Raw genomic sequence first — 14359 nt, 5'->3', positions numbered from 1 at the left:
AACTGTATGCTCTTGATTATGACATGTACTTTTTTTGATGTACAATAAATAAATAACAAATAATAATTATAAAAGAAACTACTTCATTCTCACTGGCCGAAGAAGAAGCTGCATAGCAAGCTATAGTTGCGATCTACATATTAGAAATGTTACGAGCAGCACGTGAAGGAGACACGCTTCTATATCCAGTTATCGATCATAATAACTGAAAAGTCACAGCCAGACTGTCATCCAGCTGTTTACACTGTACTATAGGCTGCTTATGTATCTGCACAAGACTTTCATGCAGCACCTCTACATGTGTGCTGCAGTTTATGAGCAGTGCATTGTTTATACACTAGAGGGAGACATAAGCCACGATTATCTGGTGTCAGTGTGACCCTATGTCACCTATGTTTTTAATGAACAAACAAAGAAAACACGTCAAACTAAAGTTTCCCACGTGTACCCTAATTTGATGTTAGATGTGGATTGATTTTTTTGACCTCCTACATTTATCAGTTTTCTGTTTCATAAATAAAAAGGTTCCACCATGGCACATGAACCATTTCATCCTCTTTATATCTTCACCTAGTGTTAGAGATTTACTGATACAAACTTTTGAAAGAGTTTGACTTTCAAAATGCATAGTGTTTGATAATTATCTTCAGTGGAAGGAAGTTCTCTACATGGTTATATCATCTATATGCACCGCAAGAGCAAAACTAAAAGCACAGGTAACCAGCTAAGCAGTACCAGTAACGCATTTTACATATCTGTTGTACTTGTAAGTTAATGTCGGCTAATAGGGAAATTAATACAGACAATTGTGATGAATGTACTTTTTTTATTTCCAAGGGGAACTGAAGTGCCAACAGACTGCATACAAACAACTGGATGCAGCACATATTAACTGGACTCATCAGGCTGGTGTGATGAACAGGATGTGGTGACAAGAGAAATGCACAAGAGCAGACAGGGGAAAAAGCAGCCTGTGTTTGATAACATGGACCATGCAACAAGAAATATTCCATGACTTGATAGACTAGATGGCAAAACTATGCGGTCAAAGGAAATTCTCGCCCTGTCACAGTGAGCGTGCTTGAATTGAATGTAAGAACTTAGCTAACTAATCCTCAATAGTTTCTTTAATATGACACTTCTGTGACATATGAATCAAAGAAGACATCAATTGAAAATGTATTGTTTTGGATTTGAAACATATTTCTCAAAGGATTTTGTCTAAGTCTGATCTTAATAAAAGTTAAAAGTAGCTTTGTACATTTGTTTAAAGGAACCCATATGTCAAGCATCATACAAAAGTTGTCCAAGTCAGATATAATTCATCTTTATACATTTCCTCTGTGTAACAAACAATAGCCAAACCCCTAAAAACAGTGCAATAAAACCAACTACTATGCATTATGGCAAAAATCATTTGATGTGCAATAAAAACCTTCTCTCTTCTTATCTCATATACACAAATAAACAGCGTGACATTGTAGTTTCACATAGTGCTGGTCAGTAGAAAACAAAAATCATGTACAGTTCAGCAATGGCAGGACAGATCACTATTTTGCAAGAATAAAAAAACAAACAAACACAAAACCAGGTGATGGGGCAGGGATTAAACAAAGTACATTGCTGAATATGCATTTCAAAAACAATTTAGACCACAAACATCACTGTAAACTAAGTCAGCCTAGAGGCTGGAGAAGGGGATTTCATCACTACAAACACGAATTGGTCATTGGTCCATTAATTTAAGTATTTTCTTGTTACTATTAGGTCACGGTAATTCCTATATATATATTTTAAAATGTGAGCCAAGCTAAAAAGTAATTCTAAAAAAAATTTAAACAACAAATATTGCGGTGATAGAAGAGCCTCCTAAAAAGCCCACACGAGGGACGGCCTGTGGGCGGCCGGGCCCCTTACAGTGCAGCTGTTTATGTTAAAGACATGTACAGAACTTATTACATGACATCGTGTAAAAACAGGAAGACTAACAGCAGGCAAGCGTCTATGACATCACCAGTTTGAGTTATTTTTTACAATATGTACAATTATTACACCATGTTGTTGACAGCATTAACTGTGTTTCAGCTACAGTGATGGATCTTTCCATCCATTTCTCTTTTACTACATTCCATCTCTGTCGTTGACCCCTGAGTTCTTCTCTTTGCATTCAGTCGTTAGTTGCCTCGGTACGCTACGTTGGTGAAGGTGGAGGTGGCTCCTTTATACAAAGGATTGTTAGCCTGGGAAAAACAGAGGCAATGCTGTTTAATTCAGTCGCACACAGATGTCCTTGTGAAGCACAGTTTACACTTTCCCCTTTAGATGGCAGCCATATTCTGCTACTGTATTAGCAGTGTGCCATCGATCCATGAATAAGAAACTGTTAGTGTTTTAATTCTAACTATTTCTCACCGTATCCCATTTGGCTTTGGCTCTCTCCTCCTCAAACCTGGCGAACTCTCTGCGGTCGTGAACGGTGACCCACAGCTTCCAGATGAGCAGGCCGATAAGGCCCAGTAGCAGAATGGCTCCGGTCACCGCCAAGAGCACCACCAAGACGTCAGCACCCTGAGGACACTCTGAGAGACGAGAGACAGGAAGGGAGGCAAAGGGAGAAAAGAGATCATTTCCTTCTGGTTTTCATTTGTTAGGAAGTGGAGCTTACTCGTGAAGTTTAGCAACCACCTTAGTCTAGTGCCAAACACTCCATTGCACAACGATTGAGTACATCATCACTACATGTCTGGGTTTCTGTGGAAGGATCTAGCTAGCGGGTAACTAGCGCTCTTCTTTAGAAAAGAACAGTTCCCCTTTAGATGTTTCCTGTCAGACTGAAATGTCATTCAAGAACATGCTACTCTGCCCTTATTATGCATTTAAATCATAACGCTCAGTTCTATGGCGGTTTAAATGTCTCACAAATGCTCAGAGAGTAACAGTACCTGGCTCTTTTACCACATAAAGAATGGATCTGCCACTTTGATCTTCGTAATACTGGAAGTGCACCACGCAGTCGTCCTCATCTTTGTATGAGCAGTTCACTGCAGCTGCATTGCTATCGTGGACAACTGCAGGCGGAAGATGATAAGAAAAAACAGGGTGATAACAATCGTGTTAATGTATAAATAAGTGATCTATAAAAACATAGAAGATCTATCAGTGCAGTATATTTTTTTTTCCCACAATGCATGCCTCCAACTACATCTGAGGGCATTTTGCTCACGTGAGCAGCAGCAGGAAAACAACAGTGGGCATTAGCACAAGTGGTTAACATGATGGAATAGTTCTCACCCAGCTCGTCCACCACTTTAATCTCATCTCTGCAGATTCTACTGCAGCTGTTGTCATCGGTGTACTGTCCTCTCTTGTAGTGCTGACACTCAACACACTTCCTGTAAGCAGAGTACATTTGGTTACGTTCATACGTTCCACAGCGGGCTCTACTCGTGATGCTCTTTAGTAGCGCTGCATGTTTCAGTTTGATATGCAAGAGATGGACAAACTGCCAGTAACACCACATTTGATCATTTAGGTTGTAAGATTCAGATTAATAATACTAATTATAATCAACACATCATTTATTGTGTATTATTAAGGATGAGCATGAGTACTTTTACCTTTATGTTCTTAACATATCTATTTCTATGCTGATACTTTTACTTAAGTAACAGTTTGAATGCATACTTGTAAGTAAACTTAAGTACTTTAAGAGTACTTTGTCTATAACTGCATGAAACCGCAGCTGAATGTGTTACAAAATGTGTGGGAGGAAGTTGTTATCATCTTGGAATGTGGGAATATAATGATGGATGAATGTTGCACTGCAGCGTGCAACCAGCTCAGTCACTCTTTTGAACTCTTTGCTGAAGACTATTTTTCCTTCCTTGTTAGTGGGGACGGCAAAGTCAATTGTTTACTTCAGTTTGGTCAGGTGATCAGGTGATCGGTCACTCAGTGCAACACTTTGATCCAGAGCAACATATCTCAACTGCTACTTGCAAATGTTCCATGAAATGTGGTATAAATAGGGTGACATTTAATCATTTTGGTGACCTTTTGCCACGATCAGATCAAAAATATTTATTTGATCAACACTCCGGTCTGTGTCTGTGGATATTAATGGTTCCCTGAGGAATCCTATTGTTTTTTACCAGCCTCAGGTCAAAATGTTTATGATATCTAATCACAATCTGTTGTCATTTGTTTGATCTGTTATTAATTTTATTCCCTTATGTCTCTTGTTTGTTAAAGCTTTAAAAAAAAAATAGAATTACTTCTTTATAGTGCAGGAATCAGGACACGTTGGGCATTTCTCACAGGTGTCTCCGTAGGCGCCAGGCTGAGTGCATTGACAAACACCGCACTGGCAGCTACCCCTGCCGCTGCACAGCATGCCTATGCTGGACATGCAGGGGTCTATGCGTGTGGAGCAGTTACAGTTTTCTCCTTTAAAGCCAGCGTCACACTGACAGATGCCACAGCTACACTTCCCATGATCTAAAAGAATCGAGAAGGTTAACGCTGTTACAGTCATTTCAAATGTTTTCTTTCAAATCCAATCAAATGTGTACGATTCAAACATCTCGTATCGTCTCAAATCAACACCTCGTATTAATTCAAATATGTTTTTCAGTGATGATAATCACATGGGTGGGGCAGGGCAAACAAAACTGCGAAATACAAATGACACAATTGCACATCATGTTCCGTGGTTGGGCAAGTGTACCTGTGGATGTGTGTGTGTGTAGATTCTGCTACAATGTAATGACTGGTGTTAGGTGTGTAAGTGTTACTGATGTGTTATTGGCTATAAGACACAAACACTTCCTCAGACTCTACTAAAGTGTAGAAAGCACAGGTCATTCTGGCAACAGTGTTACAGTGACGCAACCATTTGCGGACAGAATCGGGAGGCAAGCTTTTCTCCTTGGATTACACAGAGACGGAGAGATTAAGCTACTTTAGAAACAAAGGCAGAGCCCCGGAGACTACAGTGTTCTTTGCAGGGAAGCAAACAGGATTTGGCAGTGGATGACTAAGAGCAAAGTGAGTGAGTCACAGCTCAGCTGGATCAGACTGGGGGAGTAACTGGTCATGAAATATCACAGAGGGTCCAAGGGTCCCTATTTCCAGATCTTAAAACAAATCATCCGCCGCTGAAAGCTCGAGGAAACTATTCCCCGGACTCCACCCTGTCGACAATGGCTTCTCTCTTGCATTGTGTTTATAGCTGTTGTCAGACGTGTTCAGGGTTAATGGTTAACAGTCTCACATATAATGCTTAGCAAAGCAATCGTTCTCACTCAGGCCACAAGATAACAGCTAAAACTGTTGTCGAAAACATTGCAAAACTACAGTGTCATTGTAACTGTGGATATCTGTGGCAGTGTAGTGCGTTGTTGTCTTGTTCTTATTCGTTTAAAAATGTGATTCACACACTAAAAAGGGAGTTTTTTTAGGTTTACATCATCGCGCTCTCTGTGAGACTGCACAGTAATCCTGCCTATTAATCACGTGCCTGGAGATGGTTAACGTGGGGGCCATGATAAAAGGACACAAACAGGGATAAAGACAGTACAGTCAAACAGAACATTACACTTGTGTAAAAAGAGAGCCTCTGTTCCCTCTCTCTCTCTCTTCTTCTCTCTTTTTTTTTTTGCAGTGGGGATAGAAACATGCCAGAGAGAGAAGAGGTTGGGCAAATTGCCAGCAGAGGAATGCAAACTTCCCTGTTCTCTCTTCCCTCATATTTATGGGCCCTGGGGCTGTGCTTGCCGACTCCTGCTCCCTGGCCCTGCACCACTGGTCCCACAGTCCCTCGGCAGAGGAAGAAATACACAGCCACCGGGAATATCAAAGAGATTGAGCTTTTAGGAGCCCTGGGTCACATTAGCTCCAATTGAGCTGGGGCTGAGGGACGCTCGCTCTCTAAAGACAACTCTACTGAGACACAACAAGTTTGCGGCCCCAAATTGAGCTCTGTGGACTGTCTGAAAGCAGCTATGGCTTTGTGTGTGTGTGTGTAGGTGTGTGTGTAGGTGGGCAAGTTAGCGTCTGCAGCCAAACCCTGGATGTCATCACTGAGCCTTAATACCCGTCCCTCAGATAAACAACCGCCCTTGAGAAAGACTCCAAACTCCTCCTTGTTGATATAAATATGTCACACACACACACACACACACACACACACACACACACACACACACACACACACACACACACACACACACGTACACACACACACGTACACACACACACACACACACACACACACACACACACACACACACACACACACACACACACACACACACACACACACACAGCCCAAAGTACGTTTTGTTTAGTTTCGAATGTTGAACTTGAACTTGAAGTACTATCAGGCTGTGACAAGTATTTAAACACCATTTGGGATTATTATGTCAAGTTAAACCCATTTCCTGAATGTTGAGTCTATTACTGTCGGACTGTGTGGAACTCTGAGTCATGATTTCATGGCAAAAGCATAATGCAACGATTTAGCGTTTCACTTGCACACATTTGGTGGGATCACAAGAGACAGTAACAAAAAAAAGAATGATTTCTTCCCATAAAGCAACTTGAGAATGCATCTTTTAATTAGACCCGTTGAACGTTTTTCACACTCAATGAGCCTGGATGGTAACACTGTCGGTGAAACATTTTTGGTCGGAGATACTCTTTGGTTATTTTCCTCTTAAGTTCCTCCAACTACACAGAAAACAAGTTAAAGGCTGGATAGTACTCCAAATTGGTGGAATTGCCCTTTACAGCAGGGCATTTTAAACAGGCGACTCTCTTGTTTCCATTTCCAAACAGAGTTAGTATGCAGATCTTAAATGTATTCTGCCTAATGTACATGAAAATAAAATATTCGTTTCCTAATCTGCTATTCTCCTCCTGACACCCACAGGCCCAAACTGCTGTTACATTAAAGTTTTAGCACTGTGATTAAGTAACTGTGGGAGGGGGTGATAGCACATCACGGCTCGCTGCTGTTTACAGACCTGACAGAGGATTGATCCTTTTGTAAACATTACTGTTTCTGCTAGGCAGCTACATTATGCAATTATTTACATGTCCCTTAGAAGCAATAATAATTGCACATTAGCTTTCAAAAGGCTGTGGATTTTTTGATTTGTCAAATATCAGTAAACTATGTAAACTATGTAAACTGACTAAGAAGTGTTTACAGACTGAGAGCGGCTGGAAACCACCAGAGTAAGTTCCAGCGAGGTCCAGTTGGGCCTCAGAGAAGGAAAAGGGAGGGAAATACCACTTTCCTGTTATCAGTGACAAAAAGTAAAAGGATTGCTTCATCCGAATTACAAAAGAAACACAACATCACGTCCTAATGATATCTAACCATGCAGATGGTTCAGGTTTTATGTGCTCAGGTTTCTCAATAAAAAGGAAACTAGTGCAGACGGCTGCAGAGATAGAAGTAAGTGGATCTACTCACCAGAGCACAGCACCCCTTTGAAGCGCAAGCAGTTGAAGCTGTCACATTCGCAATATTTGCCCCACACCTGGCCGAACTCATTTTCATGGCAGGAACACTGTCCACACAAACAGTTGCCTCTCCCGCTGCAGATTGGGCTCCCTGGCTTTGGCCTACAGTTGACATCATCAGACGGACTGTAGTCCTCCACTGAACACTCACATCGCGGGCCCAGACGACCCGGGTGGCACTGACACTCGCCGCACTCGTAGGTCCCGTTGCCGTTGTTACAGACGGGGCTGTTGGCCTCCGCCTCCGCCTCACACTCGCAGCCACAGGCAAAGTCCACCGTGACCTCCAGGGAATCCTTGAAGCCTCGAGGTTTGATGGTAAAAGTGCTGCTCTTGTCTTTGGGGCAGCCACGCAACTGAGCGTCCACGTTGAACGACACCTGAGGAGAAGGAAATGTCTCTGTGAAACGTGTGCGTAGACGTGCATGTCAGCATCTCAACAGATACGTACTGTGTCTCCAATCTTGAGGCCAGAGCAGGACTTGAGTCCAGGGATGACCTCTCCATTTAGACAAGTGGCATTGAAGGAGAGATTCAACTCTTCTGGGACTCCCAGTATCTCCAGTTCCACTTTAGAGCGGATTTTCTGCTCAACACAAAGTCACGAGGTTAAACAGTTCAATTGTATCACATGTCTACAGATGAAATATATTACATGACTTTTCATGCAACACTTATTGTCCTACATTTAGGAAATCCTCACCGCATAAGCGTCCTGAATGAGCTGAATAACATTCCCAGAGTCATCGGACAGCGTTCCCACAGTTGTGCCCGGAATTAGCAGACTGTACGCCTGGGAGGACAGCAAGATGATGAGCCACTCTGTGAGTTTTTCATGTCAATAACCTGAACAAATCCACGCTGTGTGGCACACGCAGTGCAGTTTGTTTACCTGGTAAAGCGGCACCACATAGCTGGTCACGGCAAAAATTAAATTGATGTTGTTTTCAGACATTTTCTCTGTCATGAGTGATAAAGACGGATAATCCTGGAAGACACAGGGAGCAAATAATCTTCAATGGACGCCAGCTCTGTCCAACAACTGCACAAATGATTCAAAACCAAAGTGAATTACTGATGAACGTAAAGGTTACCAGCACAGTAGATTTGTTGTAGACATTCTCATTATCCAGGTGACATAGTCCGTCATTGGGCTGGACAATTCCAGCTATACGTCCATCCAGGGCGATGTGAGTTTTGGCATCAGTGGTGAATACCAAAAGGTGTGAGGCATCCGGACGCCAGCCGATCCTGTCCTAATAATGACGCACACAGAAGTGAACATGACGAAGTAAAAGAACAACTCAAATGTATGTATGCACACGCTCAGTGTTGCACCTCAGCGAGCGTGTGCATGTGACACTTTCATACCTTGCACACCACAGCCTGCATGACAGCATCAAATCCACCCTCTGGAGCGTCTCTATTTCTGGACACCTTCTGTTTCTCAACCTCCTCAGTGAAGCGAGCCACCTTCTCCGTCAGTGACAGCACATGCTTGAACCCGAATTGAGCCAGACATGTCGTACCGATTCTGTATGTATTGATGAGGTGAGTAGGGATAGGGAATCAGTGAACTGGACAGACTTTCTCAGAATATTAGAAAAAGCTCCTTCTCCTCCACAAATGTAACAGCAACAAGAAACTCCGCACCTACCCATAGCACGGGTTCGTCACTGCCTCTGGAGGATAGGTGTACATGTAAGGGGAGATGGTCTTGTCCACAAAGGCTCCAAAGCCCATGCGTAGGTTGCTTGTGGTGCGGCCCATGGTGGCGGCGAGCTCGCTGCCCAAGGTGCGAAGGCGAGCCAAGTCGTCCTTCATTGAAAAGGAAAGATCCATGAGATAGTAGAGGTCCACTGGGTAATCTTCTACCTGTTTCACTGACACCGTGAAACGCTTTGAATCTCCTGAGAAGGAAAGAGCAGAGAGATGCAGAGAGATGCAGAGAGATGCAGAGAGATGCAGAGAGATGCAGAGAGATGCAGAGAGATGCAGAGAGATGCAGGAGTGAGTGGCACAATGAATGAAATCAATTGCGTGTCCTGAAACCTTAAGTATATATGTTGCATTATGTGTGTTAAAGGAATGCACTACTCACCCCAGGCTACCTTGAATGCCAATCCAAAAACGTAGAAAAGTCTTGATGAATTGAAGTCAATGTTAACGTTTTAGAAAGAATGCATGTGTTTGGGAAGTAGTGAGCATACGACTGGTGAAATGAGACTTACTGCACGAGTTGTGTGACAGTTTGTGAACGGCTGCTTTGATATGGTTTTATTGTTATTAAAGTTATTAAATGATGTCCCCATTTACTTCAATTCATCCAGACTTTTCAAGGTCTTTTGGTTCTTCGACTCACCGTGGAGGCGAGCGAGAACATCAGCGTTTTCTCCAAGAATTCAAGGTGACCCAGGCTGAGTACTTGATATACAAATGGTCATTTTGTGGGTGAAGTGTTGCTTTACTGATGTGCAACCAGCTCTGCTACATTAGGCGGCTCAACCACAGTAATGGTCCTTGGTGTCTTGTCACCGGTGTATCTGGTCATGTAGGTTTGTTAGCAACTAGTGTAGTGGGTGTAAAAGTACCTGGTCTAAGTGCCATATGGAGCTTCTGAGGCTTTATCTGTGTGACATCGTCAGCCGCGCCCGAGGCCTTGTCGCTGAGTGGTTTGTCCTCCTGGATAGTCAGGGTGCTGGAGGGAAACTCGACAGCATCCGCACTGCACCCTCCTTCCAGCAGATTCTGCTTCAGGTCGCAGCGGGACGCACCGGATCCCCCCTTCCCATACTCCTGAATAAAGTAACATTGTGTTAAAGACAATCCATTTGAGAAAAAAGCTTTCCGGCTCAGGTATCTCCCACGTACAGGAGCACTGAGGCCGACGTAACAGTTCAGCGGCTACAATGTGTAACCATGTCGAAAAACAAACATTAGAGGATGAAAAAAAGAAGAATGCTGTTGGGAAATGAGGTTTGTGTTCTAACTTGCTGCACTGAGCAATGAATGGGAGGAGCGACTCGACACTGTGTGTGTGTGTGTGTGTGTGTGTGTGTGTGTGTGTGTGTGTGTTTCTACCTCCTGAGAGCACCACGCACAGAGAGGGTGGACAGCCAAGCACCGCTGACATGTGGTGACTCCTTGCGATGTGCAGATGTTGGAACCTTCGATAATCACAACAATAGAAATGTGACACAAAATCAGTTAGACAAGAAGTACTCAGATATTTATATTTAAGTAAAAGTAGCAGTACCACAGAGTAGAAATACAAAATATACTTAGAGCACAAAAAGTATTCATTATGCAGAATAATGTTAATTAATTATAATTATTGATGCTTTAATGTGTGCAGCATTTTCCATATATATACTGCTTGAGAATTTCACAATGTAAAGAAGTATAAAGTAGCAGAAATTGGTACAGTTACTTCAAAATTGCACAGAAAGTACAGTACTTGACGTTGAATGTAACTAAGTACATTTCCTTCCTTCCTTTCCTTAATCTAAGTGACAGTATGTCATATGTAGATAACACCTTTTTTTAAATCAGCAGTGGCAGGCAGCTCTTTGTCAACCACAAACGCAGAGATCACAGCCGTCACATTCAGTGTTTCACACGAAAGATGGTGAAGTCTCAATGCTCCTTCTAGTTTCTGAGCGTTATTGGATCATTGCACCAAACGTTTCATTCTATGTAAGTCAACAAATAAATCCAATCTCTTTACTATGTGTTATCTAGCATGGTCTATGGGTGTGGCTCACTAAGCACTAATGTTTACCTGCCTGTGTAAAAGGTGTTACATTTGAGATCTGACAGAATATATAAGAAATAAACTTAATTTGACTCGTAAATAAGTCATATTAATCCAAAATTAACGGGCATAGTCAAATGCCCCTGAGGTAACACTGAATACTACCACATAGTACATGTTTCCCTTCAGTTACAGTACTTGAGGTATTCCAAATAACTCTGATGCTGTAGACTTTACAGAAAAGTCATTGTGTTTAGTTTGCGAGTTAATTGAGGACAGGTAAAACCACACATACACATAGGTGTATATATATATATAGATATTTGCTGGTAATGCATCTAAATAATGTTTTTTAGCAGAGGATCCTGTGGAGGAGCCCTGGTCCCCACGCTTTGGGAAACATCGTTTCACTCCCTTATAAGGAAAGGTGGAGAAACTCCAGCAGCGCAGCGCAATTACGAACAGCAGCGTCGCTCCATTTAAGTCCGCTAACAGTCACTTATTCTGTGGTCCGATGGAGAACATTACATTCAATAATCATCGGCACATATACTGTAAATAGGCTACTAACAGTAGGTGGTACCTTGAAAAGTGCCCTACTAGTCGGGTGGAAACACCCCCCAGCCCGCCTAAGCAGGTGAAAGTTTTACAAAGTAGCTCAAGGAATAAAAACTTACCGAAAACGTTTGCTGCCGATAACAAAAGTAGAAACAGTATCACTAGATGGTGTACAAAAGCTGCCATGGCTGGAGAATAACAGATCCGACTTGACATGGGTCGTCTGTGCTCCCTGTGGGCTTGTTCACTTCGCAACTTGAACGCCTTTCCTCATTCTTGACATGACTAGACGCATGTTGGCTCATACAGCTTCGCCTCATGCATCAAACTCTCCATCCAGATAATGTATCGGGGGGAGAAGCGTCGGTTGTGGCACGTTGACACTCGTTTCTTAATGGTTTGATCACTTTTGATGAGTTGAGGGGGGGAAAAGGCTACTTCCTATTAGCATAAGTGGAATAAGGGACTGTATATCCTCTATTAGTTTCCAAGAAAGTCATGTATTTAAGTTTTGTTTTTTTGCAAATGATATATTGAAATCAATCAAACTGAAACTGTTGAAAACAATCACAATAAAAAATATACAGATTCATTGATAAATTATTGTTACATTTATTTATTTATAACCTTTATTTTACCAGGATATGTCTCATTGAGATTAAGGACACTAATGGTCATTCATGTGATGCCAATCCTCTTTGTGTTTTCTGGAGAGTGACCATGTTAGCAAATTGCACCAAACGTTGCATTTTGTGCGATAGTTTGGATTTGTTTGATCGAGCATCTTCCATGTTCTGCGAGTAAAATGGGAGACTCCATTGATCTGGGTCTTGACTCCATTGATCTGGTGGTCTTTGACTCCATTGATCTGGTGGTCTTTGAATAAACCATGTATGGATATAACGGCTTCAGTTCCCCTTTGGACTGTCTGACGGCAAGGTCAATATATTTGAAATGTTGAAATACTTCCATACTATCCCTTTAATTCCCTTTTCTGTTTGTTATCTAGCACGGGTGTGGCGTACTACAGTTAGACACATGGTTCGACTGAATATTAAACCTGATTTAATGCAGAGAAAACCAAAGTAGCAGCAGTTTGGACACCAGATGCTGATCAGTCGGTAATTCTTTGCTTTGCATATAGTTGATATTACAGATACACTTCGTTTGAAATGACTAGCATCGTGCGCCCATCACGATACATAGACATTATTTCACCAAACCAGTTCAAAGTGACCTACATCCTGTTAAATATAAAATGCGTTGCATGTTGTCCTGCCATCTACTGGATTGGAAACAGCACAGCATGTAACTTTTAATACGTAAGATACACACATGATGCGTGTAATGTAAAGCAAAACTGTGAGACCAGCCATTAAACCCAGAGTATACATTTAAACCCAAAATGACTGAATTACCACAAAGATAAAGAAGCGGCCAACACTGAGTTGCGTCATTACAGCAGGACCCCAAGTGGGACAAATAGTATATAAAAAGATATTTGCAATAGAGTTCATATGGGTGACAGTGATCAGCAGTCATTTCTTGATTTATTTAGGCTCTAAAAGGAATGACTTTGCCCCAAGCTTCTGCTATGTAATATGCATTCCCTAGAAACAGTGTAGCCAAGCTCTCTGTCCTCACTAGATGTATGAATCTGATAAGAGCCCGCCACAGAAACCCTCTTCCCGTTCCACTGAATGATGGAGCAGCTTCTAAAAGAAGAAACAAAAAGAAATAAAAAGAAAATGAGGCAGAAAATGGGATAAAAGCTAAAATTGCCAATGAACTTTTGGAAGTGTGTGGTGTGTGTGTGTGTGTGTGTGTGTGTTTTGGGGTTTGCAGAAGCAGACGATGCTTCTTATCTCTGCACTTGTCCGTTTATTGAATCTTTATCCTTGTGCCCTGCTCTTATTCTCCAGCTTGTTGCTAAGTTACTGCCACCCGTGTCCAAGAATTGCCGCGAGAAGGAATGACAAAAATAGAGAAATAAGTAGAAAAGCTATAATAGTCTTCTGTTCTGCTGGCATTATACTCTCAGTGTGGGTGGATGGTGCAGGTATTACACTAGGAGCAATAAAACCCCCTCTCCAGTATTGACTGATTTGGATCTATTGGCTCCAGAGCGATCACCCCCGCAGATAAAAGGCATTTTGGGAAGAGCATAGCGCCAGTTGTCCGGAGTAAAACAACAGAGACTGGGTCAGATGGCAGCCAATTAAGAGTGAACAAGAAGCGAGGATGGGGGCTGGAGTAGGAAAGGGGGGTGGAAGGGTCCTGACCTGTGTTACAGATCTATTTGAAGCCCTTTAAGCTTTTCACTGAGTCTGAGAACGCTGTCGCAGACATCCAATATCAAAACGCAATTGCTCTCAGACAAAATCGGTGTTTGGTTAACCACAACCGGCTTACCCTTTCTTGCTTCGCTGGGTTTAACTTGTGGGTGGAAAGGTCAAGTGGGGGGATATGAGTTTTTCTCAGGTGAAGGGTTGGCAGGCTTATGAAATGTGCCCCGGA

The 14359-nt window shown here is 42.3% G+C and overlaps 1 protein-coding gene across 1 annotated transcript; it reads right to left on the bottom strand.

Moving 5' to 3' along the window:
- Positions 1 to 806: 806 nt before the first annotated feature.
- Positions 807 to 12200, bottom strand: itgb3a (integrin beta 3a). The gene is made up of 15 exons (XM_029437588.1): positions 11962 to 12200; positions 10612 to 10697; positions 10122 to 10326; positions 9188 to 9440; positions 8902 to 9064; positions 8625 to 8786; positions 8423 to 8518; positions 8234 to 8323; positions 7982 to 8116; positions 7481 to 7910; positions 4275 to 4497; positions 3292 to 3392; positions 2943 to 3068; positions 2413 to 2579; positions 807 to 2240 (listed from the first exon to the last, which is right to left on the bottom strand). Exons 1-15 carry the CDS (start codon positions 12056 to 12058, stop codon positions 2175 to 2177), a joined length of 2400 nt encoding a protein of 799 aa, XP_029293448.1. The 5' UTR covers positions 12059 to 12200; the 3' UTR covers positions 807 to 2174.
- Positions 12201 to 14359: the final 2159 nt, after the last annotated feature.

This window comes from Cottoperca gobio, chromosome 8 (assembly GCF_900634415.1).
Source record: "Cottoperca gobio chromosome 8, fCotGob3.1, whole genome shotgun sequence".
Classification (NCBI taxonomy): domain Eukaryota; kingdom Metazoa; phylum Chordata; class Actinopteri; order Perciformes; family Bovichtidae; genus Cottoperca; species Cottoperca gobio.
The sequence above is the reverse complement of the archived record's forward strand: the minus strand, read 5'-3'. Positions and strand labels throughout refer to the sequence as shown.